The sequence below is a fragment of the Poecilia reticulata genome, linkage group LG6 (assembly GCF_000633615.1).
Source record: "Poecilia reticulata strain Guanapo linkage group LG6, Guppy_female_1.0+MT, whole genome shotgun sequence".
Taxonomy (NCBI): domain Eukaryota; kingdom Metazoa; phylum Chordata; class Actinopteri; order Cyprinodontiformes; family Poeciliidae; genus Poecilia; species Poecilia reticulata.
The window spans coordinates 12,335,475-12,359,075 of NC_024336.1; the positions used below are offsets into that span (position 1 = coordinate 12,335,475).

The window sequence follows — 23,601 nt, forward strand, 5'->3', positions numbered from 1 at the left end:
AAGCGGCGATGTCAAAAAGTCTAACTGATACACATGATGTGTTGCACTTTTAGTTTCAAAGTGAACAATGGCGTATTTCCCCATATATTTCTACTTATTCCAAAGATCAACAGCAGGAGATGTCATTTTATGGAACGTGTGTGTGTGCGTGTGTGTCTGCAGGAACTACCATGTGTTTTACTACCTGCTGGCTGGAGCCAGTGAGGAGGAGAGGAAGGCTTTCCACCTGCTCAAACCAGAGGAGTACCACTACCTTAACCAGGTCAGCCTCCAGCAAACTCACTCATCCACACAGATGCACACACAGACAAAAAAATTACCAGATTTCCATATTAATGGATCTTGATTTGTACAAGTGATAAAAATGCAGAAACTGAAACAGACGGTCTCTCTGCTGGCTCTTTGCTCATTTATCAAAACTGGAGCATGTCTCATCGCTCACAAGTCCTGATTCCAGGCGTCTGTTTGTGTGTTCATATTTCTGTGTGTGTGTGTGTATGCATGTGCATACATATGCCAGAAGCCTACATAATGTGTGCATCTTTTTGCAGTACATCTGTTTGTGCTGGCAGCTCCCTTTTCGTTACAGTACTGCAATTCACCAAGACTGCATTAGAGAAATGAAACCTTTTTTTTTTTTCGTCTTTCATCCTTCTACTAAAAAAAATCATTTTGTCCCTCTCAGTTCTCCTTTAATCCCCGCAACAACACCAACTCACCCCCACTCCTTCCTCTGTGCCTACATGCAGTCCTGTTTCCATGGCAACTGCAAAACTGTGAAAGTCGGTCTGGTGCCGATTTGGTCGTGTGTCAAGCGCGCCAGAAGTCACCATGGTTTCACGATTACATTATTCACACCGAGTGCTCTCCCTCCTCACCGCTGGATTAAATGGAGTCAAATACAAATAATCTAGTTCTAATCTGAACCAGCCGCCTATTGCGCCGCCATTTTTGTGATAAATCCTTGACTTGTGGTTTAAAGCAACGACCTCTCGATTCTTTGTGTTGAGCAACTGAGATAACATTACTGATTTTAACAGCTTTTTATGAATATTGTGTTCAAAAATAAAGGTGCAGATTTACTGGTTAACTAGCTGACATTTAACATGTAGTTAAATGATCTTTACCTTAACTGTGGGGAAGGTCGGAAATTATTTCTAATCCAACAGAATCTAATAGGAATCTCCCAAAAAGACACAAAGGAGCCATTTTTCTGTAACTGGCTCCTCTCCTGAAATTTGCTCAAGTTTTGTCCTCTGTTTCAATGTAGCAGCTTAAAAGAGAGAAAAAAAAAGTTTCTCTAACAAAGATAGAGTTGACTTTTTAAAAGCTTCTTGCACATTTTCTGCTTCTTCTGACTTCTTCGGTGCTGAAAATAACTAACTTTGAGATTTCTCAATTAGTCACAGCGCTAAAACTGAACAGTGTTGTCAAAGGAAACCTGAGTGAAGGCAGAACTTCCAGTGTCCTTCCATTCCACGTGATTCCTCGGTGCATCCTTAACGCGAGCTCATTCCTGAGAAGAGTTATTTATTTCTGTGATGTCTGAACTTAGCAGGACTGTTTTCTTTTCCTTTTAAAAGCAGGACTGAAGAAAGTCTTGAAGGCGTTTTGCTTCTGCTGACGCTGAACAGAGAACATGTAGCCAAAGTGACTGAAGCTTGGCTTTGATTTTTGTAAACTGAGGTCTGATCAGCTGATGTGTTTGCAAAAGGAAGGAAAGGAGGGAAAAAATGGCTAAATAAATAACGACTTTGTCTTAAAAGGCAGCTGATTGTCAAAATGTAGCTGGTTTTTGGCAACTGAAGCAGCACAAAATCCGGAAAAATGTGATATAGAGCAGCTTTGTTGGTAATTGATCTGTGTTATTACACAGTATTGGACTTGAACAAACCAGTAGAGCCATGTTAATGCTACTAGCACATTGTGAACTTTCTGCGCTCCAGAGCTACTGGTGAGTCTCAGATTTTGACTTTAGATTTTGAAACTCCCAATAACATCCACGTCGGTGATGAGTGTTTATAAACATGTCTGAGTCTGTGTGCCACAGCCGTGTGTCGGGGACGTCCGTCTCTTTGACGCCGTGTCCATCTCCATCTTTTTGTTTTTTGCTTTTGTTTTAACCCACTTTGCCTTGCTTCCAGATGACAAAGAGACCACACAAACTCCACTGGGACAATTTCTATGAGCCTGAGCTGGTCAGTATCGCGCCAACTTGTTTGTGTACGTCTGTGTTTATGGGTGTGTCATGCTTCAGTGGGGTTTTTGGTGCCAGTCCTGGTCTTGTTGTCTCTCCTGGCTGTCCACACCCCGCCTGCTTTCAGCGAACCGGACCGACGTTAGAAGCAGCCTGGCCTTGGCTCTGTTAAATGTGCTGTAAGATGTTTGAAAGGATACCTTGTAAAGTCGCTGTTTTGGTAGATCTATGGAAACACGACGAAACGTCTGTGTCCTTGTTACTTATTGATGCACCGATCCAAATTTGAGGCCGATTTATGATATTACGTTAAAGTTGTAAGTGAGTAAATAAAAGGCCTGTTGTCGTCGTATCAACCCTCCAGACCACTCAGGTCTTCTGGTTCAAATTCTTCTTGGTTTCCCCAGAACCAGAACCAATCATGGAGAACCAGCATTCAGTTTTTATGCTCCTCTAATCTGGAGCAAACTTCCAGAAAACTGCAAAACGTCCGAAACACTGAGCTCCTTTAACAACTGGAATGCCATGAAGTGTCAAACTGTCATCGTTTTCCCTTTGCCAATGCAATTTAATGATTTCATTTTATTTTCCTTACAATCCTGCACAGTGCTTTGAATTGCGTCGTTGTGGAAAATGTGCTTTCCAGAAATTAGTTTCGTCCTGCCTTGACTGATCGGAAGATTTTTTTGCTACCTTATTATTATTTTTAAATTTTCTGTATTTCCGCCCTGTTAATGCTGCTGATGATCTTCTGATTTCATGGTGCATCTCTACAGTTAGCAAAATAAAGTGAAAATGAAAAGGAATCCCTTCAAACAAAGCTTGTGGATGATTTGCTGCTGGTTGATGATGATGATGATGATGATGATGATGATACCAAAGCTGGAAACGGCCATATTTGGAGGGAAGCTTCAGGATTTCACTACGAATAAAGGATCGCTTGGCGTCCGACACGCAACTTAAACACTTGACACTAATAAAAAAAACAAAAAAAACACAAATATTGATCTTTGTTGGATTCTCAGAGCAACAACAGACTTTTTAAAGGAACAGCAGTGAGGGAAGTAGTTCTGTACAAAGTAGACAAAGAAAAGACAAGAACAAGACTCTGTATTATAATAGAAACTCTCTAGAATTACAACGTTTGCTGATATTTAGACGAGGATCTAAAGTTTGACATGGGTTCTGATTGGAGGACAACATGATTGATCTACCGGCTTCACGTCCGGAAACTTCCCTACAAAGTGTGTGGTCTGGGTCCATTCTCTCTCTCTCTCTCTGTGTGTGTGTGTGTGTGTGTGTGTGTGTGTGTGTGTGTGTGTGTGCGTGTGTGTGTGTGTGTGTGTGCGTGTGTGCGTGCGTGCGTGTGTGCGTGCGTGCGTGCGTGCCTGTGTGTGTTCGCAGATTTGCTGCTCTCTGCCACTGTCCTGCAAGCCTTAAGATGAAGTGTGTAATGTTTGGTCAGCGGGATTTGTTGTGTGTGTTTAAGGGATTCGGTATCGCCTAATGGGAGATTATGTTCCTCTGACTGTGCTGTTGAGCAAACACACGAGCCATGAGAATTGGTCCGAACAAATACGACTCCCAATTTCACCACATTTTATTCTTGACTTTGGCATTGTGCGTGCCGTTTTTCTTTTTCTTTTTACACTTCTCTTTTATCCGAGACTCTTACCCATTCCCAAGAAGAATAACTTGAGTATCAAAATGTAATGAAAGTCTCTTTAAAGTGGGCCTCCAGGAAAGCAGTCGTCAGCTCAGAATGAAACGAGCTGCAGACGTCGGAGTGCGTTGGAGCATTTCCTGCAGCAAAAAAGCCATTTGTGTTTCTCGGTTCCTCCCGTGGAACATTCTCCACCTCGCAGCCGAAGCTGGAAGGAGGAAATTCATTATTGGCATAATGAGAGATGTTTGGAACACACTCAGCCAGTTTTTGCTGCAAGAGCAGTTCGAGTAATTTCTGTGGAAGCCTTTTTCCGTTTGAATCGAGCATTTCTTGTTCTGTGGCAGAGTAGTGTTAAACAATGCTGCGCTTATGCAAATAGAATGTTACCATAAACACCTCGAGTTTTATAGTGCTAATTTCTCTTATAAAGAGACTTAACGTCTGAATGTGGGATTTCCGCGAAGAGTGGAGTGGATTTGGCTCAAAGTATCAAGATAATTGAGCAACTATCCAAACTATTATCCTTCTTGACGAATAAAAACATCACATTTACATGGCTCAGTGGAAAGCTGTCTCACATTTAAATGAGTATGTAACTGGTGTAGTACTTTAGTGTCACCAGAAAATGCAGGATCAAACTTTAAAACTTTAAAGCTGCTATGTACTGCTAGCACCTCTCCACCCAACGATCTCCAGCACCTTTTCTTCCCTGATTTGGAGAAGGCACTCTCCCGTTTTCCACCTCAGGATCATGCAGACTTGTAGGTGCTGATTCTTCACACTCTGCTGCGAACTGCTCCAGGGAAAACCAGAGATCCAGATCTGATTAATCTGGCAGAGTCGTATCTTCTGCAAAAGGTTGAAGCCACCACAACAGATCCCATCAACACCTTGGCTGCAACTAACATTGTGAGTCAATGATATTGGGGGAGTCAGTGGACTTCCCAAAGGACATGGCTGGAAGCTTTCAAATCCCCAAGATGCACGCAAACTGGTTGGCCGAACTCCCATGCATCCTCCAGGACCTTTCTTAGGGTGCAGCACTGGCCCAGGGTTCTACAGCTAGGACAGGAAACATACTTCTGCTCCTTAATAAGAGTCTAGACTATATCTGGCTGATTTTCCTCACGGACCCCTGGTTGGACCTTATCTTGGAGGCTTTGGAGTTCCCCTATAATTGGAACACACCCCATGGTAAACACTTTTTAAATAGCGGGACCATAATCTTGGTCTACCAATCCAGGGTATCGGCCCAGACCACACTACATCCAGAAAATCAAGGAACTCTTTATTTTCTGGATCAAGAAAATCCAGAAAATGTTCTGCCCCAGCAGAACATTGGGTGTCTGCTGGGGCAACACCCAATGTTGCCCCAGCAGACTTCACTGTCATTGAGCATTGAAGTCCAACCAGCAGAACCTGGGAGTGGCCAGTAAGCTCTCCTCTTTTACCAGGGTGAACCCCAACGTACAGGCACCTAGCTGGGGGCAAAAAGTATCCCACTGCCCCTCAGCGAGGGCAACCCCAGGGTAGAAGAGTGTTCAACTGCTCTTAACGAGACCCACGCATCATCAGGATGAGTCAGACTATATCTGAACTTCACACACCAGCTCAGAGAGGTGACACTCCACGCTCTGAGAGCAAGTTTCAGTAGTCGAGAGACAAAAGCCACTTCCCAGTGGGAAGGGGTTATACCACACCAGCGTCCGAAATTACGTGTGCAGGCGAAGGAACGCTTTTCAATCAGTGTTTCTAATCTTAAGAGGTCTTTGCAGCCTGTTGTTACTGAAGTAGTTGTAGGAGTAATTGTAGAGATAGCTGCTTTTTAAGAGATTTTTGTTTTGTTTGACTTCTCTTTGAGTCTTTTACCATTCAATCCAATGAAACGTTTTTTGAACAGCCCTTTTGCTGTGCATCTACCTTCTTTAACAAAGTGATGTCTTTAAAACACATATCTCAGTCTCAGTGAGTCTGTCCATCTCTCCCCAACCGACCCGTCTCGCTGTTTGTTGCTTCTTGCTCTCATAAAGGCAGTTGAGTGACCTCATTCTGTCTGTGACCCCCACTGTTCAAGGACATGATGGCATCATATTCACACAGATCCTACCACACACCCGCATAGAAAGTTTGTCAGACTCTCAGACCACCTGTCTGATCATCTGAAGAATTCCCCACGTAGGCCTATTTAACCTCTGACCTCTCCGTGTGCTGAATGCACAGCAGAGAGTCAATCAGCACAAAAAAATGCCACAGATCTGGAAGCAAAAATAGAAAATAAACATTCAAGAATTATAAAAAACCCTGTTTTTGCCCAAAGATCCCAAAGACCAAACATTTTGGATGTTTCTTTTTGATGACTGAAACCGAGTCAGGTGTTTGGTGGCTGTGGCAGCTCTGGGGTTGTTTGACCGTCTCTGACTTGGTGGTGTGGAATGTCTGGTCGATGTGTTGGCATGCTGTATTTGCTTAAAACTGTGTTTTTATACCTCAAATGATGATAAAGTCATGATTTGTGACATCTACACCGCCTGGCTAAATCGTCACATCCCTTTAACTTTCTAACAATGTTACGACAACAAACTGGAATGTTTTTTATTAATGGATTTTCTTGAGATGAATCAACACAAAGTGAGGTGGAAGGAAAATGATACTTAGGAATATGACTCAACTGCAAACATACCAAGACATGACTGTCTACCTAAGCTGACCAGCCAGCTGGTTAGAGCAACAGGAGCCCAGAAGCTACAATGCGTTGCTTAATGTCAAATTATGTTTGCCTTTTCCAATGCCCTAGTCAAAGTCCAGACCTGTTTCAACTGGGCATTGTGGCAAGACTTGAAAACTTGATGTTTACCAATGTTCACCAAACAAAGATGAATGGCGAAAAACTTCAATCCGGCAACTTCCTGAAGACTTCCAGCGTGACTGCAGCTGACAACGGTGGAATTGGTTGTTGTAAATGTATTAAACTATATTTAAATTCTCTTCCACTTCACAATGAATCATTCCCTTTGATTCATTGTCACATAAAATCCTAATCTAAAACATTTCCGTATGTTGGTGATATGGAATATTTCAAAAATGTTCAAGGGGTGTGAAAACCGCTGCGAGGCTCTATAGATGTAGATCTCATGCTGCCATATCACTGTGATCGGCTAATAAGCAATGTATACTTGTTTTACTGACACTAAATTATATATAATGAGTAGGAATAACAGAGTCTGTCTCAATAATATTTTTGCTTAAAACAAGACTCTTGTCAGTTCTGTACTCTTCTTTTTTTTTTTTTTTTAAACCAAATAGCTAAAATGTTGGTTTTTAACCAAAGTATTCCCTTGAGGCTGCCAAAACTGATCTCTTTATTTTCTGAACTTCCATCAATGTATCACATTGTGCCATTCGGGGTGTTTGAGGTCAAAAATAACCGGCGGCGGCTATAAAACTCGTCTTTTCTGGGTCCTGCCGTTTCGCCAGAAGCCTCGGCAGACCTTTTGTTGCAACCAGAGAAGCTAACCGGAGAATCTACCCCCCCCCCACCCCTCTAGACCCTCCAGTCGTTGTGGGACAAAGAAAAACAATGGAGGAGAGGGAAAGGAGTGCTGGAGAGTAACGTGTGGAAGAGGGTTCCAGAGTGTGGATTATAGGTTCCCGTGTCTTCCGTCGGCGTCCGGTCGCTGTGGTATGTGCTAATTACAGCCCGGGAGAGGCTCGCTATTGGGAGCAGGGAGAAGCTGACCGAGCAGAGGGCCTGAGGAGACGCTGCATGAGGACACTTCCTGGATCTGTGTACTCCTCAGACATTGCTCAGGATGTGACGGATGGCGTCTCTCCTCCATCTCAACCCTGGTAACAAAGACTGTATGATATCAGAGTCTCATGATTGCCCAGGAATGCGCTCGTGTTCACCATCCAGGGTTTCCCCCACTTTGTGCAGCTGTGGCTTGCTGCTCTGCAGATGAGATGAACTATGGAAATGATATGTTTTCCTTGACATTGTGACATGCTGGTTCAGCCGTTTGCTGTCAAGGCTACGCACGTCGATCAACTGACTGCTGGTTGTGATGAATGTTGAACTACGTTGTTTTCAGGAGTGGGCAATATGAACTTAAAGTTTTATCAGGATATTTTGTGGTAATATAACGATAAAAATGATAACTATTACTTTTGATCACATAATTGTGCAAATTGGAACAATGAAAATAAATCTGCTTAATGGAAACATGGCAATTTCGAAAAAAACATTTGATAAAAAGTTTTCACAATCAGCAGAGGATGTTGCTACTGGCTGAAAAGATGGAGAAGTGGTAGGAGGATGACGGCGTGGACCAAACTTATTTACATGTGATTTTAATTGTTATTTAATGGAATTCCAACGTTGCAAAAAGTATTTCAACATTCGCAGAATATGGACAAAGTTTTGAACACATGGATAAATGATTATAAATGATTCGTAGCTAGTATTGCTGATTGTGATTAGTTTTCAATTGTGTTGTTTTTAGGAGTGGGTGATATGGACGTAAAGTTTTATCATGATATTTTATGCTAACAATGAAAGTAATAACAATTATTTATTACTTCTTTCTTAGGTAACCTTAGCTGCATTTCCATTGACCATATAATTCCACAAATTGGAATTACCAAAATAACGGAAATGCTGCAATTTTTGATAAAAAGTTTTCACGATCCAACAACTGGATGTTACTACTGGCGGAAATGACAAAGAAGATGACAGGAAGTAGTGGGATGATGACGCCACGACTTGTTCATATGTGATTTCAACCTTGCTTCTCCATCCATCCATCCATCCATCCATCCATCCATCCATCCATCCATCTTCTTGACACCCTTGTCCCTCGGTGGGGTCGGGAGGGTTGCTGGTGCCCATCTCCAGCTAACGTTCCGGGCGAGAGGCGGGGTACACCCTGGACAGGTCGCCAGTCTGTCACAGGGCAACGCAGAGACACACAGGACAAACAACCATGCACACACACACTCACGCCTAGGGGGAATTTGGAGAGGCCAATTAACCTGACAGTCATGTTTTTGGACTGTGGGAGGAAACCGGAGTACCCGGAGAAAACCCACGCATGCACAGGGAGAACATGCAAACTCCATGCAGAAAGACCGGGGCCGGGAATCGAACTCAGAACCTTCTTGCTGCAAGGCAACAGCTCTACCAACTGCGCCACTGTGCAGCCCAGCCTTGCTTCTCATTTCATTTAAAAACCATAATTGTGTTTTTCGACATGCTGACAAATTTTTGAGCACATTTGTAATGGAAACGCAGCTGGTGACTGCATGACGCTGCAGTCATTACCCCACAACATATCCATGTGTAATGCACTTCTCTAGAACACCATTCACATAAAGAAGCAGGAGTTGCCTCACTAAACTGCACACAGTGACTGCGTTTAATCATATTTTCAAACTTTTTCCATGAACAAACACTGGAAAAAGTAGTAAACCTTACAATCCCAACAAAACAGACAGTTTTGAGGGATTTAAATATTACGTGGAATTCATCCTAACGATAAATAAAAGTTCTTATCGCAATAAGAAATTTATCACAATAAATGATACACGATAAAATAAATGCCCAACTCAGGTTTTTTTTTTTTTTTTTCAAATACTGCTGATGCTGATTTCTGTCTCTGTCTTCTTCTGTTCTTTTGTCTTTGCATGTTTCCTCCCGACACCAGCAGGACTGTTTCACCGTGGAGGGAGAAGACCTGAAGCATGACTTTGAGCGTCTGCAGCTGGCCATGGAGATGGTCGGGTTCCTACCGTCCACTCGTAAACAGTAAGACCGAGGCGTGTCCCCCGCTTGATCCTCTAGGATATTAAATCAACCCGTAACCCTCCCATACGTTTCTATCAGCCTGTGTCGCTTAATTTACGGCCTCTCCTCGACTCACGTCAATACCTCAGCGGGACGGGTGGGCTGGGAACGATCTGCAAGCGATAACAAAATGGCGTATTTCTTGTCAGGATTTTCTCCCTGCTGTCCGCCATCCTGCACCTGGGGAACATCCGTTACAAGAAGAAGACCTACAGGGACGACTCCATCGACATCTGTAACCCGGAGGGGCTGCCCATCGTCTCAGAGCTGCTGGAGGTCAGCAAACGCAGATTGGAAATGTTTGTTTACTTCATAGTGTTAGGAAAGTCACTGTTTCAGAAACATTCCAGATGCACAAGAAACTTATTTGTGTCACTGCTGTGTTTGCTGTAACACCCAGAACCGGATTTATAAGAATTTTTCCTTGAGCCGGTTTTGGTGCCTTAATCACTAAAGAAAAATTCTCTTACAAAAGCAAATTACATCAATAGGTATGAACTGATGAATAGTAAGTTTAACACATCCTTTAGCCATTAACTCTGATGTTCCTAAAGAAATTGCCCAAAGAAATCAAAGAAAAAAAAATTCTTCATAAAGATCTCAAAATATTAATACAACTCACCTTATATCTGTCCATGAGTTTGATATGAAGAAAAATGTTTTCAAAACATGCATTCATTAAATTTTTTTTTAATTGTTGGTGCCCCCTAAAAAATTGGCACCCTGGGCTGCTGCCCTTCCTAAAAGTCTGATCTGAAAGCGTTTAACCTCTTCTCTGCTGCAGTTGTTGAACACTGCTTGAATGTGATTTTACCACTTGAAAATGTTAGTTTTTTAGTTTTTTTAAATAACGAAGCTGTTGACAGCAGAGATGAAGAGGTGCTTCAAGTCCCAGAGAGCCGTCTAAACATCCAGGGATTTGACAAAACGTTGTTAAAGTTCGGGTTGTTTTCAGACGGCTGCAGCCGAACATCAAGCTTATCTTTGACTCCACTTGTTGAAAGCATCAGGCGCTGATAGCAGCTGCTAACATGCTATCAGCGCCTGTGTTTGAGCACTGATTATAGATTACTTTAAGATGGAATTTAAATGATTGATTGTAATTAATTAAATAATCAACTAATTTTGTAAACGATTAATCATCCATAAATAAAACGTCTGTTTGCTAAAAACACCAACACTAATTACACCAAAACTATCCAAAAAGCTATGCATTTTTCTAATATTGTACTAAATGTATTCTCAGTTGGATTTCTAATTAGGTGACTTCTGAAGCCATGCAAGTTACATGTGACTTTATTTAGGGGTATCAGAGTAAAGGAGGCTGAATCAGGACTGGGCGGTATGGCATAAAACTTAAATCTCTTCATGTTTTCATACCAGGCTAGATTTTTATTCTCTGTGAGGGTTCAAGGGGGTTCTAAAAAAGAAAGTACAAATGATGGAAAATATTTTTAAATCAGGGCTTTTATTTCAGTCACCCCTTTCTGTGAGTTGTGCAAAGGAGTATTAGGACCAGGCTGCAACAAGGATACAATCCTGATATTAGCAGAAAAAATCGTGTTCTTACAGGAAGAATGGAGAAAAAAGGCTTTAAGTAACCAAAAATGAACAATAATCTCCAAGCTCTAGGTTGAATGTGACTGCATGAAACGCTTTCTAGATTTTATTTTGTTGATCCGTGTTTGTGGTCGTAATGTGACGACCATCAAGCAGTGTAAGTGCTGCTCTAAAGCTTTGCGTTCCTGGAAAAGTGCAGCCATCACTTCCTCAGCACGTGCCATTTTTCTTTCTAAGAGCAAACGTTCAGGTGAAGTTCCTTTCTTCCTCTCGCCTCATAATGAGGTTGTAGATGTAAAGCTAACTCCTGACGTTAAAAGGCGCCAGTCCCGCTGTTCCTGAAAGAGTCTCAGGTCTCAGGCTCCTCTTTCTCTCCGTTTGTTTTATCCGCTTCCTTTCATCCCTTTCTGTTGTTTTTCCTAAACCTGATGAGTTTCAGTTTAGCAACCGTGTTTTCTGTGAGCTAATCAGTCTGCTGTGTGAGTTTAGTCTGCTGCAGACCTGTTATCTGCCCACAGGACGGAAAAAACAGCTCCTGGCCCGGCCCGACGGGCCGCGCAGTGTTTACACGTCTCTGTGGCGGGCTACGGAGACGCTGAGATCAGACCGCGCACGCACACGCCGACTGCAGCCGTTAGCCGGACGCGCTCGTCGAGTCCCAAACAAAGCAGCGTACCGAGCGTTGCCTGTCAACATCGCCGCGGGGATGTTATGACTGCGGAGAGCATGCCAGGGTCCCAGCATCCAGACTGGACTCTCTGACCCCCCACTCTTTCTCTGTCTCCGGAGATCCAGAGTGGCGTTGACGTAAGCCGAGCCACATGCCGGCCACATGCTCAGCGGCCGGTGTTTTAATTTCCAGCTTATTTAGACGTCTGTCAACCCGCACTGAGGCAAAGGCCCATCGCTTTGAGCAACCATTGAGGAGACGACGCTTGCAGATGCATTATGAAGACATAGAGTCAGGAGGGAGGCTTTCTTTTTATTTGTTTTGTAAGGTATTTTTTGCAGAAGGGATGTTTTAAGACAATTGTTGACTACAGTCAACAGTACTGCAGGTATTGGGTTTGCTTTCGCAGCAAGAGCCTGCTTGGTTTGGATTTCCTTTTTCCTTTTTTATAAATTAAAACTACATTTTCTTTTCACTCAGGTGACATTTGTCTTATATTAAAATATGATTATCTGGAAACATTTATTAGTGGAACAAAAAGAAAAACATCAGAAGTTAAAACAAAGCTAATACTTTTCTTTGAACTATGATTCATGAAAAGTTGACTAGAACGACAACAGAAATTGCTGTTTTCTGCAACTTACAACTCACGAGTCGTCCGTTTTGGTTCAATGCGTCAAGCGGATGTGAACTAGGGGACTTTTTTTTCCTTTCTGAAAGAGTAAGAATTGAGGTAAATGGAGTTGACTTGGACTTCCTGCTTCCTGTGGAGGCAAATCTGGAAGAGGAAGTGTGGCTCGTGTGGGCCGACGGATGGCTGTCAAACCTGATCCGAGGTTTGAAGTTGACTGATTGGCAAAAAGGGTTTCAGTGCAGAGTGAAAACCAGAGCAGTGACACGTAGCATCCGTAAGATATAGGGTTGCTCCTGATTCAAGGAGTTCAAAAGACTTTGGAAAGACTTGAAACAAAACCTCCAAACCAGAGATGTAAAACTCGTGAGTGTTGAGCTTTTAGGGCGGTGATGATGGCCGAACGCTAAGCCTGTTACCAGGCAACAAAAACTCGGAAACGTAGCGTCTAAAGACCAATCACCGGCAAGCAGAATAGGCTTTGCTCCTAACCGAGGGATTACCAGGCAGTGTGAAACGAAGTCTGATTATACCACCCCCTGTGATTTACTCACTACACACACACACACACACACACACACCCCCACGCACACACACACTCCTCCAGTGTCCTCAACCCACTTCTGTCCCTATCAAAACCCTTCACCAAAATGGACACCTAAAGGTGTTAAATAAAATGCAAACGCACTCCGTTTCTTACATGAAAACATCAGAGATGAGTCCACACAAACACACGGAGGCTGAGCAGCAGCAACTGTTGGTCTCTCTCCCATAATCCCTGCCGATAGAGGAGACGTGTGCGGTGACATCTGCTGCTCCCGCTGTAGCCCCCGTCGTTAGGGCCCAGTCCACCACAGACCACATTCAATTGTCCTACGTGCGCACAGAGCAGTGCTCACAGGCTAATCTCGGTCAGCGGCGTTAGATGGAAGCGCTGTGGCTCGGGTTTGGGTTGAGGGTCGTTAACGTGACCCTTAACGACCTCCAACGCGATGGTGACTGATATGGAAAGAACTCCCTTTGAGGGCAATTTATATCAAAATCACAAAGTGATAGAGACATGATAAAAACTTAAAGCTAAAAGAGAATCACTGTTTAGCTGTTACTGACCACGTCGCAGAGGTCAGATGGGAGAACCTGGGTGTTTTCACACCTGATGGTCCAGTAAACTCGGTCACAACATTTGTTATATCTTCAGCTGGTGTGGTTTTCTTTCACTGAGTCAAATGATTCAATTCCTTTGAAAAATCTGTTCACCCCCTTTCCCCTGTGGTTGCGCTGCACCTAGAACCACTGAAAGAAATGACGAAGAAGCTGAGCACAACTTCCTTCTTCAGAAAATGTAAACAAAAATGAAGCAGCATCAGATTTCAGTGGTTGTCGGATTTCTCTTTTGTCTTTTAAAATGACCATGAACCGTTTCTCTCACCAGCTCTAGACTTAGATCTTTGGTTGTATTTACCCAGAATGCCTTGCGCTGCAGCCCACTTCCTGCTTCTGGAGTGGATTCTGATCTGCTTCCGTTCACATATGCATTTGAACCGCACCAGAGGTTCACTTCAACCGGACAGAGACTTGGGCATAGGCGGATCCAGAGTTCTTTGTTTCGGTCTGCATCAGTTCGGTTACCCGTTCACACCTCACCAAACAAACAGGACTTTCTAGGCAATCGAACTGCAAATTGATTAAAGTGAACTAAAAAGAACCGGTGTGAATTCAGCCTCTGTTTTCAGGAATTGAAGAAGGGAAACATCTAAAAATCCCGCTGGACACCGGATCATAAGTAGTCCACATCTGGTTTATATCAAAGCATTTAGAAATGTACACCAAAAGACTCGCAGCTGTAAATGGTGAACTATTACATGCTGCTTTATGTTCTGTCTTATCAAATCCAATTAGAACATATTAAAGTCAGGGCTTGTTTTTATTCATCACTGTTTGTTTTCTAGGTGAAAGAGGAAATGCTACTTGAAGCCCTGACGACCAGGAAGACGGTGACCGTCGGAGAGAGGCTCATCGTTCCCTACAAACTGGCAGAGGTGATTCTTTCTGTGAACGCAGCAGCCCCATGTGGTGCGCCGTCATGGCGGCGCACCACATTCCTAGCATCACCACCAAGAACCGAAAAGTGTTTAAATGTGGCAACATTTCATTATGAGTAGGGGAGATTAGTAGTCGGTGTGTCAAAGACTTGCTGCTTGTCTGAGGAGTTTTGTTGTGGCATTCCCCCGGCCCCCGCTGCCTCTCTCGGTCTCTTTGATGGGGGTCTCTTCCTCTGCAACTTCCTGTTTCCTGTGGAGTAAAGCAGCGGTGGTGTTCCTAAACACACCAGCCCTGTGGACCCGCAGTCTGTGCAGTATTAAACCTCCTGGGTGCCTTGGTTGATTATCACTGGACATTAACGTTCAGCTCTCTCCGTTTATCCTTCTGCTGCTAAGCGGTCTGAAGACGGAGAACCTGAGCTCCTGTTTGTGGCTGCTGGGTCTTTTGTCTGAGGAAGGAGACATTACATGTAGATTGCCTGTTAGCCATCCCAGCTACAATTTAGCTCAACAATAGTTTCCCCTATCATCCCCCCACTACACACACACGCACGCACACACACACCCACACATGCGCACGCACACACACACCTCGCCATAGTCATGTGCTCTTTTCTTAGGAATGTGCAACCTCCACTGGAATATACAGCACAGAAGCCAGAAACCAGATTCTTGTTCAGCATGTCTGTCTCTCTCTCCGTCTCCGTCGGTCGCACACAAATTCACTTTTTCCAAAGCGGCGCGTAGCAGAGGCACCGACGATTTAATCAGAAATGTGACCTTCTGTACTCCGTGTCTGTGAGTGGCCTCTTTGATAAACTTTGTACCGAGGCCTCTTGTGAGAAAGGTTCTCATGGTGAGGGTGTTGGCTAGAAAGTAGAGCGAGTGATACAGAGAGGCAAAATTAATAATAACAAAAAAAAAATACAAGAACAGTGGTCTTTTTTTTAGATTGCTGGTCATATTCATTAGCGCCCCTTGTAAAGATATGTAATTAGGTTTGTAATAAATGCACTAACATTGCATCATTACACTAAGTCTCAAGCTGAAAAATGTAGAAAAAATAATTTTGTTCTTAGTTATAGTGAAAAATATTGGTAATTTTTAATCCTGTGTTTTACTTCTGCAGTGCAGTTGGAGTTTCAATGAATTTCTGATTCGTAGTAAACAGTGGTGGGCACTCTTCTGCTAATGCGCTAACAGCAGAGCTAATGTTTCACTTAGCACTTTTGCTAACTTTGAAACTGTTTAGCGCACTTGACTTCCTCTAAACACAAATTTCCAAAGCATTAATTTCTGAAAACTTTCATTTGAATAAAGTTCGACATTTGCATTAAAGTTTTGCTTATCAACTGTTATCAATTCTTCAAGTAGCCAGATGTTTATATTTTTGCTCTTACTTTGAAGGGGATGATGACTCTGTTTCCTCTTATCATATTCTCTCTCTTTTTTCCCTCCCAGTAACATTATTTCAAAAAAGAAATATACAGAAATAAAATCAAACATACACGAATACAATATCTAAAGGCATTAAAGATATAACCATTCAAAGGCCGATAAAATGTGAATCAAAGTTGGTGCTTTAGCGTTAGCTTCCAGGTTTAGGGCTTTAGCAATAGCAGAACTAATGTTTTTGATTAGTGCTTTAAGGTTAGCATGACTAACATTTTGACCTTTTGTTTCCTTGGGGAATAAATAGAATGCGACACAGAGACTCCCTTCAATTAGGCAATGGCAACATGGCTGGATGAGGAGCCATATTTAGCTTGTCGGCATACTCGGCAGTAAAACGAAAATCTAGTCAGACTGAAATCAAGGTATTTCTCCAGGGGCCTGGATCCTATAGGGAGAGCATAAGAAGAAACCAGGACTCTGGATAATCTGGAGTGCAAAGAGGAAACTGCATCTCCTTGTTGATAATACAATCATTGTGTATAAAATCCCCCCAAAGTGAAAAGAGGCCAACTTCCACGAATCAGACCATACACAGAAGACCGATTACATTAAAACAGACGTTCAAACTGGTCCTGACGAAGAGATGAAATTCACTTCACGAGTAACGAAAGTTAAAGTTTGCCCCAGCTTGACCAAGGGCCGTGGGAGCGAGTGGAGGCCACCTGTGGAATCCATAACACGCCTGTTTTTATACAAAGGAAACGTGGGGGGAGAAAAAAAAAGGAACCTGGCAACAGTTGTGGACTCTTCTCAGAAATAATTTCTTCCTACTTGGATAAGAATGTTTGAGAAAGTGTGTTAGGCAGCTGTCCCATCCACCCACATTGTCTCAGGGAGATTTGGACAGGAGTGTCTAGAGTGTGAGCACATGAACCTCAGCAGAGCTCGGCGTTTCCCAAACTTTAGCCAAGAAGTTTGAAACTGGCTGAATCGATCAGGAGGCCTGCTGTCAAGTAGGCTAAACCGTCCTGTCTCAGTTCGGGACTCTCTATACATTTTAACAAGCAGCTGTGTTAAATATAAAGACTTCAAATAAATTCATCTTTACTCCAGATGCAAACGTCACGCTGAAATCTTTGACATAAGTCTCTCGTAGCACTTTGGAGATTATTTTTCTTTCTCTGTGTAGGAAGATGGGCAGATGGACTTGACTCCTCAATTACCTTTGCTGGTCAGAACTCCAGTTATTTAAAACGTCTTCAAAATTTAAGTAAGCTAAGTATTTTAGATGAATAAATACTGGAATTTTTTAAAAAGAAAAAGAAGTAATATTCCTTTAGCTTTGTAGAAGCTACATGCCAGATGCTAGCTTTAACGTCGTTAGCCAGCGTTGTCGTAAGATGCTCAGAATGTTTGCTTAGTGCAAAAATTTTGTCGCAAGACTGTTTTAAAACTTTACACTTGCCCATAACAGATGCAGCTCAGCTAACCAGCTCTCTAGCTAGCTTTATTGCTAATATACCAGAGGTATGTTAGCAGCTAGTTACCTTTAGCCACAACCACATCGTGTCACAGAGCCAGTAAACATGTGTACACATGAGCCAAAGTTTTGCTTGACAGAAAAGTCCTGCGGGAAAAAATTAAAAATTACATGTATGAGAATATGTTATATTAAACAGTTCTGCTACAGGAAAATTTAAGACCTGTGATTAACATGTTGAAGGCCAAATTACAAATATTTTAATTAATTTAATAGATTTTAAAACCTTAATATTTGATAAATTAATTCTTAACGATGTGTTTGAGATAAGAGTAGAGTTTACATCTTAATTTACCAGACAACATCATGCTGATACAGCAACATTTTCATACTTTTACTGGCAAAAAAGTGTTTATCCACACTTAGTTATTCTGAGCGCACATCGCCATGGCAGCCAGGTATGAAAATCCTGTTTAGTTGAGAGAATATTTCATTTTCTGCAGCCTTCAATGAGAGAGAGAGAGATGATGCATCAGAATGTAATTTTTCCTCTGAATCGGTAATTTTCCTGCCAGCTTCAAACAGATATCCTGTGAAACATCACAGGTGTATTACAGTGTTTGACCACAGTAGTTCATCTGCCATGATGGTGTGAGCTTGGGTGGATCCGTTAAAAGACACTCTTAATGTCAGTATAGTAATAGTTATCGAGGCGCTCTGTCAACTGCATTAGAGTTCCTGTGAAGAACTGAAGGCGATTCCAACCACAGACCGTTTGCATCACTTCCTGCCTCTTCCTGTGCATCTTGTTCTTATTTTTAAGATCTAACTGTCTTTAGCTTCAGCTAGGAAGACATGAGTGGAGAGCAAATCTCTAACATTCATGTGTGAAAACAGGATAATCTTTTCACGTCGTTTTATAAGAAGTCAACCACAAACTAAATGTGTTTCTGCTCCCATCTAAGTATATTTATCTTCCTGCATGCCTAAAGTCATCAGACGATCAATAATCATGACTGGGATTGGAAACTTGGTTTAACCTTTTCTTGGAGGCTAAGTGAAGGTATGCGGCGTGGGAAAACAAATCGAGCAAAAATCAGCCTAAAACGCAGCAGAAAGTTGCCAAGCAGTCACCATGTCTAGTGTGTACCGACAAACTTAGAAATTAATGGCTAACAGAGACAATCGGAGTGATGGCAAAGTTTACCTCTCAGACTGTAGTTCGTAAAGTGAAGATATTTGTGGATTTTTCATGGGAAATGTCATTTTAGACCTAGCAAACCGGCATCTTGTTTAGGTGTTTACAAGCGCTCTGTGGTAAGCGTCAGAAACTCCCACGTTCTCCCAACTTCTTTGCTTCCATGAAGCTCAGCTATGTTTTTAAAATATGGTCTTTGCTTCAAAAGTTCACTTTGATTGGAAGTGTTTCAGCTGAAGGAAAAATCTGTCATTTGCCTTCAGCCGTACAGAGTGGCGGCAACATCCATAGACAGAAGTACTTCCTGTATCTAGCAGGCTCGACTTGACGGCTCTTGTTTCTGAAATACTGGTTTTAAAATTACATATAATCTTTGGAAAACCAGTAACTGTGATCTATGTTTCACTTTTTTACACAGTTATAAGTTTTCTGACTAATTACTTAACAAATGAACAATCTTGTGGCGATTCATGGGTGGGATTTCATTGTATCGTTTATCGAGATAAATTTCTCATCATAAGAGTCAATAAATTGGATTTTATTGTGACATTTTAAACCCACAAAAACGATTGCTGTTATTTGTATTATTTGTACTATTTACTCCATTGTTTGGTCAATGAAAGCATCAATGAATTTGACAACATGATTAGAAGAATTTACAAATCACATTATTTTACATGACTGGTGTCTTAAAGAAGCGCATTACATAAAGGAGGAAGGCAGTTGCCTAAAAAAGAAGTAATAAATGTTTTTTTATTGTCACTTTTTTCGTTATCACAGTCATGCCACAAAATATCGTGATAAAGCTTTCAGTCTGCATCGCCCTCCTCTAAGCAAAGCGAGCCCAAACCGTCTGGCCTCCAGGCCACGTGCAGAGGGAACTCATGCTGCTGCTCAACACCCCCTGTGACTTTCAGACAGAGGAAAAAGAAAAGGGTGGAAACAGAGACAGAGACAAATGACTTCCCCTGCGAGAGCCATATAATTACAAATACCAGCAGGAGCTGGTTTACCGGCTACAACCATTCCAGGTTACAGTCGTGTCTGACAGAGTCCTGTGTTTTTGTTTTTGTTTTTAATGTTCTGTACGTTTCTTGGGTGGCCCTTTAGCAAAACCCGTTTGTTTCCAGCCGTTTTACTTCCTGGTTCTCGGCTGTTCCCAATGTGTTGAATAATTAAATTACACAGCGAAACACAGCGATGGTACATGCTCAGTGAGCATGCCACATCCAATCTATCAACCTGGCAGTCCCACTGTGGCATCCAGAACGCAGTTCGGTTTTTGAAGCATTAAATTATTTATAATGATCTTGCATAACTGTGTTGGTTCAGAGACGTCGACTAAAAATATCTGAAGCGATCAATAATGCAGGAGTGAAGAGACGGCTCTTAAGAGTGCAGTTTTACTTCATCATGACAGCTGACTGCTCTTGTCTGGGAGTCATTGAAAGTTGGATCACCTGCACTGGAGCTTCAGCGGAGCTGCAGTAAGCAATAAAAAAAAATAATTTTTTATTCATCTTACAGAGACGTTAAAAGAGCCGTCTCTGTTGTTCAAAGTTCCACTTAATTCTAGACGTGTTTTATCCTACATGTCAGGTTCCCCACTTTAGACAAACTCCAAGTCATTGGGGTGAGTTTGTCCACTTCGAGGAAATGGGGAAACTTTCATTTTTATGTTTTTATAAAACCTTTAGAAAACCATGAATTAAAATCTGAATGAAGCAGAAATGAGCCCTGAGGGATGCCGGATTTAACTCGTCCTGGTGCTAACGCTAACTAAAGAAAAAATGTTTTAATTGGTAAAGGTCTGTTGACTTTCTCATATTTGTAAAGTTTTGACAAATATAAGAATAGTTATTTGAAGATTATTTTTAAATAAGCTCTCTGTTTCTCACACTTCTTGATGTGGTTTATCTTACATTTCAGGCTTTTTCAATAAAACAAGATACAGTGCCAGAAAAAAGAGAACTTCTTTTAAAAAAATAAACATTTATAAAAACCATAAATATTAATCTGATTGAACCTTGTGAACACCAGATTTGACTCGTTCTAATGCTAATGCTACCGAAAGTAGGATTTTTGATATTTGTTTTGCAGAAATGTTTTGTCAAAGTTTGGAAATGAGAACATTGTTGACATTCTGTAAAGTTTGGTAAATAAAGGTTAGACAGATCTGGTGATTCTCTCTGGAACAAAACAAGTAACACGAATACGATATAGAGACATAAATATTATGATCTATGCATTTAAGCCAAGACTATATAGAACAGCAAATCGTGACTGAAAGGAAAGATACTCGAATATTTTACTGTCCTACTTTTTACATTTGTTTAGCATTTCAGAAAATTTGGATCTGTTTTTTTGGGGGGGGGTTGCTATCAGTTAACTACTTCTAATAGGAAACGTGTACATTAATAAACCAGTAAAGTAAATGTGCCAGAGTGGGCCAAAAGACTTTGTTTAATCATCTGTTGTTACCCATGAAATAATGACCACTGGTCTGACGGTAAATTTCTTTTCTCACACCGTTTCTTTCCATCGTTCGGTCCCGTCGGTTGACTCACTGGGACATTTCTTCCTCGCGTTCCTGCAAGGTTTGAGTCCCACTGATTCACTTCCAGAGAAGAGAAAGAAAACATGGGCTGGATCAGATGAGCGTCTTTGTTTCCATTTCTGTGTGTACCTGATCTCTCAGACTGGCCGTTTCTTGTGAACAGATCTGAATAAAAAGTATTTTCTTGGTTGCACAGCTGATCTCTGTGTTCTTCTGTCAGCACAGAGGTGCTGTGGAAAGTCAGCCCTCAAAAGGAATGAATGGATCAGTCGATTCATCATATAAGAGAAACATTACGGTGACAAAGCTTTATGGTTTGCTGTGGGAATGTGGATGTCTGGAGCTAGCTAGCAGGGTAAATTATAGTAGGGTGTTAATGTTGGGAAACGTTCCAGTTTATTAAGGACCAATAATGTTGAAGTGCAGAGCATTTGGTTTGGTAAATCAAAGACGAAGCTTGTCACAATAAGCAATGAATCAATAAATCGCATGATAAGTTAAAATGAGATTGAAAAGCCGCCATTTTGAGAAACACTGCAAACATTTAACACCCGGTACGAAGTAGTTAATTAGTTTGCAGTACCTGCCACTTTTGCCTGTTTTCCCTGTCAAAGCTGGATTGTATTTTTTGGTTGCAAAGACTTTATCAATCTTCTTAGTTAGTGTTGTTTTATTTATTTTGGATATTTAAAGTGTTTCCCAGTGTTAAATGTTCTTTAGACATTGAGGTTTTTTAATCTTTAAGAGGGTGTACTCACATTGATATGCCATTATTATTATTATTATTATTATTATTATTAGTTGGAAATGGTCTCAAAAAAGGACAATGTAATTGTTTATTGCAATAATTTATTAGACAATTTATCATCCAATAAGATTTGTTATTATGACCGGCCTGTCAAAGATCAAGATTTGTGATTTAACTCCTGGAGTTTTTTTTAGCCAATACTGACTTTTTGTTGCTGAGAACTTTACATTTTCAAACAAAGTCATTCAACACTGTGCGTTCCTTCCTGTTTGACAGAAACTAACCTCATGAATCTGTTTTTAGGCCAACACAGTGAGAGACTCGATGGCCAAGTCTCTGTACAGCGCGCTGTTTGACTGGATCGTGTTCAGGACGAACCACGCCCTGCTCAACAACAAGGACCTGGAGGACAGCTCCAAGGTGGGCTCAAAAACCGACGCCTCCTGATGGTGTGTGCGAATGCATAACTACAGAATCAGACCTGGAACAGAAGTGGAACCGTGAAGTTACTTTGTCCAACACTTTACGTTGATGTAGGCGACGTGCTTCTCATTGTTCTCTGGAACATGGATAATTGATGCAGGAAGTAAAATGAGATGAACCCACTGAGCTTTTACATAAGAATCATAAGCAAAACCTTTCAGACCTCTGAAGTTTTGCTTCAGAGGTCTGCAACTTGTGGCTCTTAATAACTCTGGTTTAAAATTATAAAGAATCAGCTAATGCTTTGAATATAAATTCCATAACAAATTAAGTTTTTCATGAAATAAATAGAATTTCCATGAATTATATTAAAAATACTAATGATATTGTTTTAAATATATATTCTAGCAATCCGGCCCCAATTTCAACATCCCACAGAAAAAAAAAGTTTCTAACTTCTTTTCTGCAAAAGTTTTTTAACTTCATCTTCATTTTAAAACTTAAAAACAGATTTAAATAAAAATAAAACGTTTTTCTTTAAAAATTACAACAAATTTCCCGAAGTCGATAATTAACAAAAATGATAAATTTTTTTGTCGTAACTCTTGCCCAAATAAGTTCCCATTCGTCTTCCTTTCTCTGGGCATCTTGATAAAAGATGAAAATGTTTAACTTTGTTGTGTAGCGTCGCCTTTTTTCTTTTCTCTTTCCTAACTGAACTGAAAAATACTGAGTTCTGCAGCACATTTACTTGTTACATTTGTCAAAGTCAAGCTAGCATAGCTAACCTACTTCCTTCTCCGTATGCTTATTTTTTTTAAAGTAAAACTTGCGACAATTAGTCACAATCAATGCGTCCATATTTCTTTTATATATCACACACACATTTAAGATTTAGCGCCTTGACAACTTGACAGCTGGGGGGGCGGGATCTTGTGCGTGTAATGTCACGTTGCAGCGTTTGTGTAATAGGACGTAGTTGTGTTTTGTCCTGTAAAATCAGTCTAACATATTGATGGAGAAGCATTTAGATGTCAGCCTGGTTGTTTGGTCCTCCTGTCTGTCGGCGTTATATTTCTCTGGTTTTTCGTCATTCTCTTTGCAGTTTGCATATTGGATTGGCAGCCGGCAAGTCGTGCCCAGTGGGAGCATCTAACAAATTAGAAAGTGTGTGTGTGGGGGGGGTGTGCGTGCG

At 41.5% G+C, this 23,601-nt stretch overlaps 1 protein-coding gene across 15 annotated transcripts in view; it reads left to right on the forward strand.

Moving 5' to 3' along the window:
* The window catches only part of LOC103465968 (unconventional myosin-IXa-like), a 140,877-nt gene that overhangs the window by 76,396 nt on the left and 40,880 nt on the right, over window positions 1-23,601 (forward strand). For 10 of the 15 annotated variants that reach the window (XM_008411207.2, XM_017305265.1, XM_017305256.1 and 7 more), the window contains exons 5-10: window positions 163-262; window positions 2,145-2,198; window positions 9,563-9,663; window positions 9,852-9,978; window positions 14,513-14,602; window positions 22,287-22,403. In XM_008411207.2, coding sequence (XP_008409429.1) covers window positions 163-262; window positions 2,145-2,198; window positions 9,563-9,663; window positions 9,852-9,978; window positions 14,513-14,602; window positions 22,287-22,403 — 589 coding nt within the window. The remainder of the gene's footprint in view (window positions 1-162; window positions 263-2,144; window positions 2,199-9,562; window positions 9,664-9,851; window positions 9,979-14,512; window positions 14,603-22,286; window positions 22,404-23,601) is intronic. The other 5 variants (XM_017305255.1, XM_017305267.1, XM_017305266.1 and 2 more) reach the window with 3 other exon arrangements.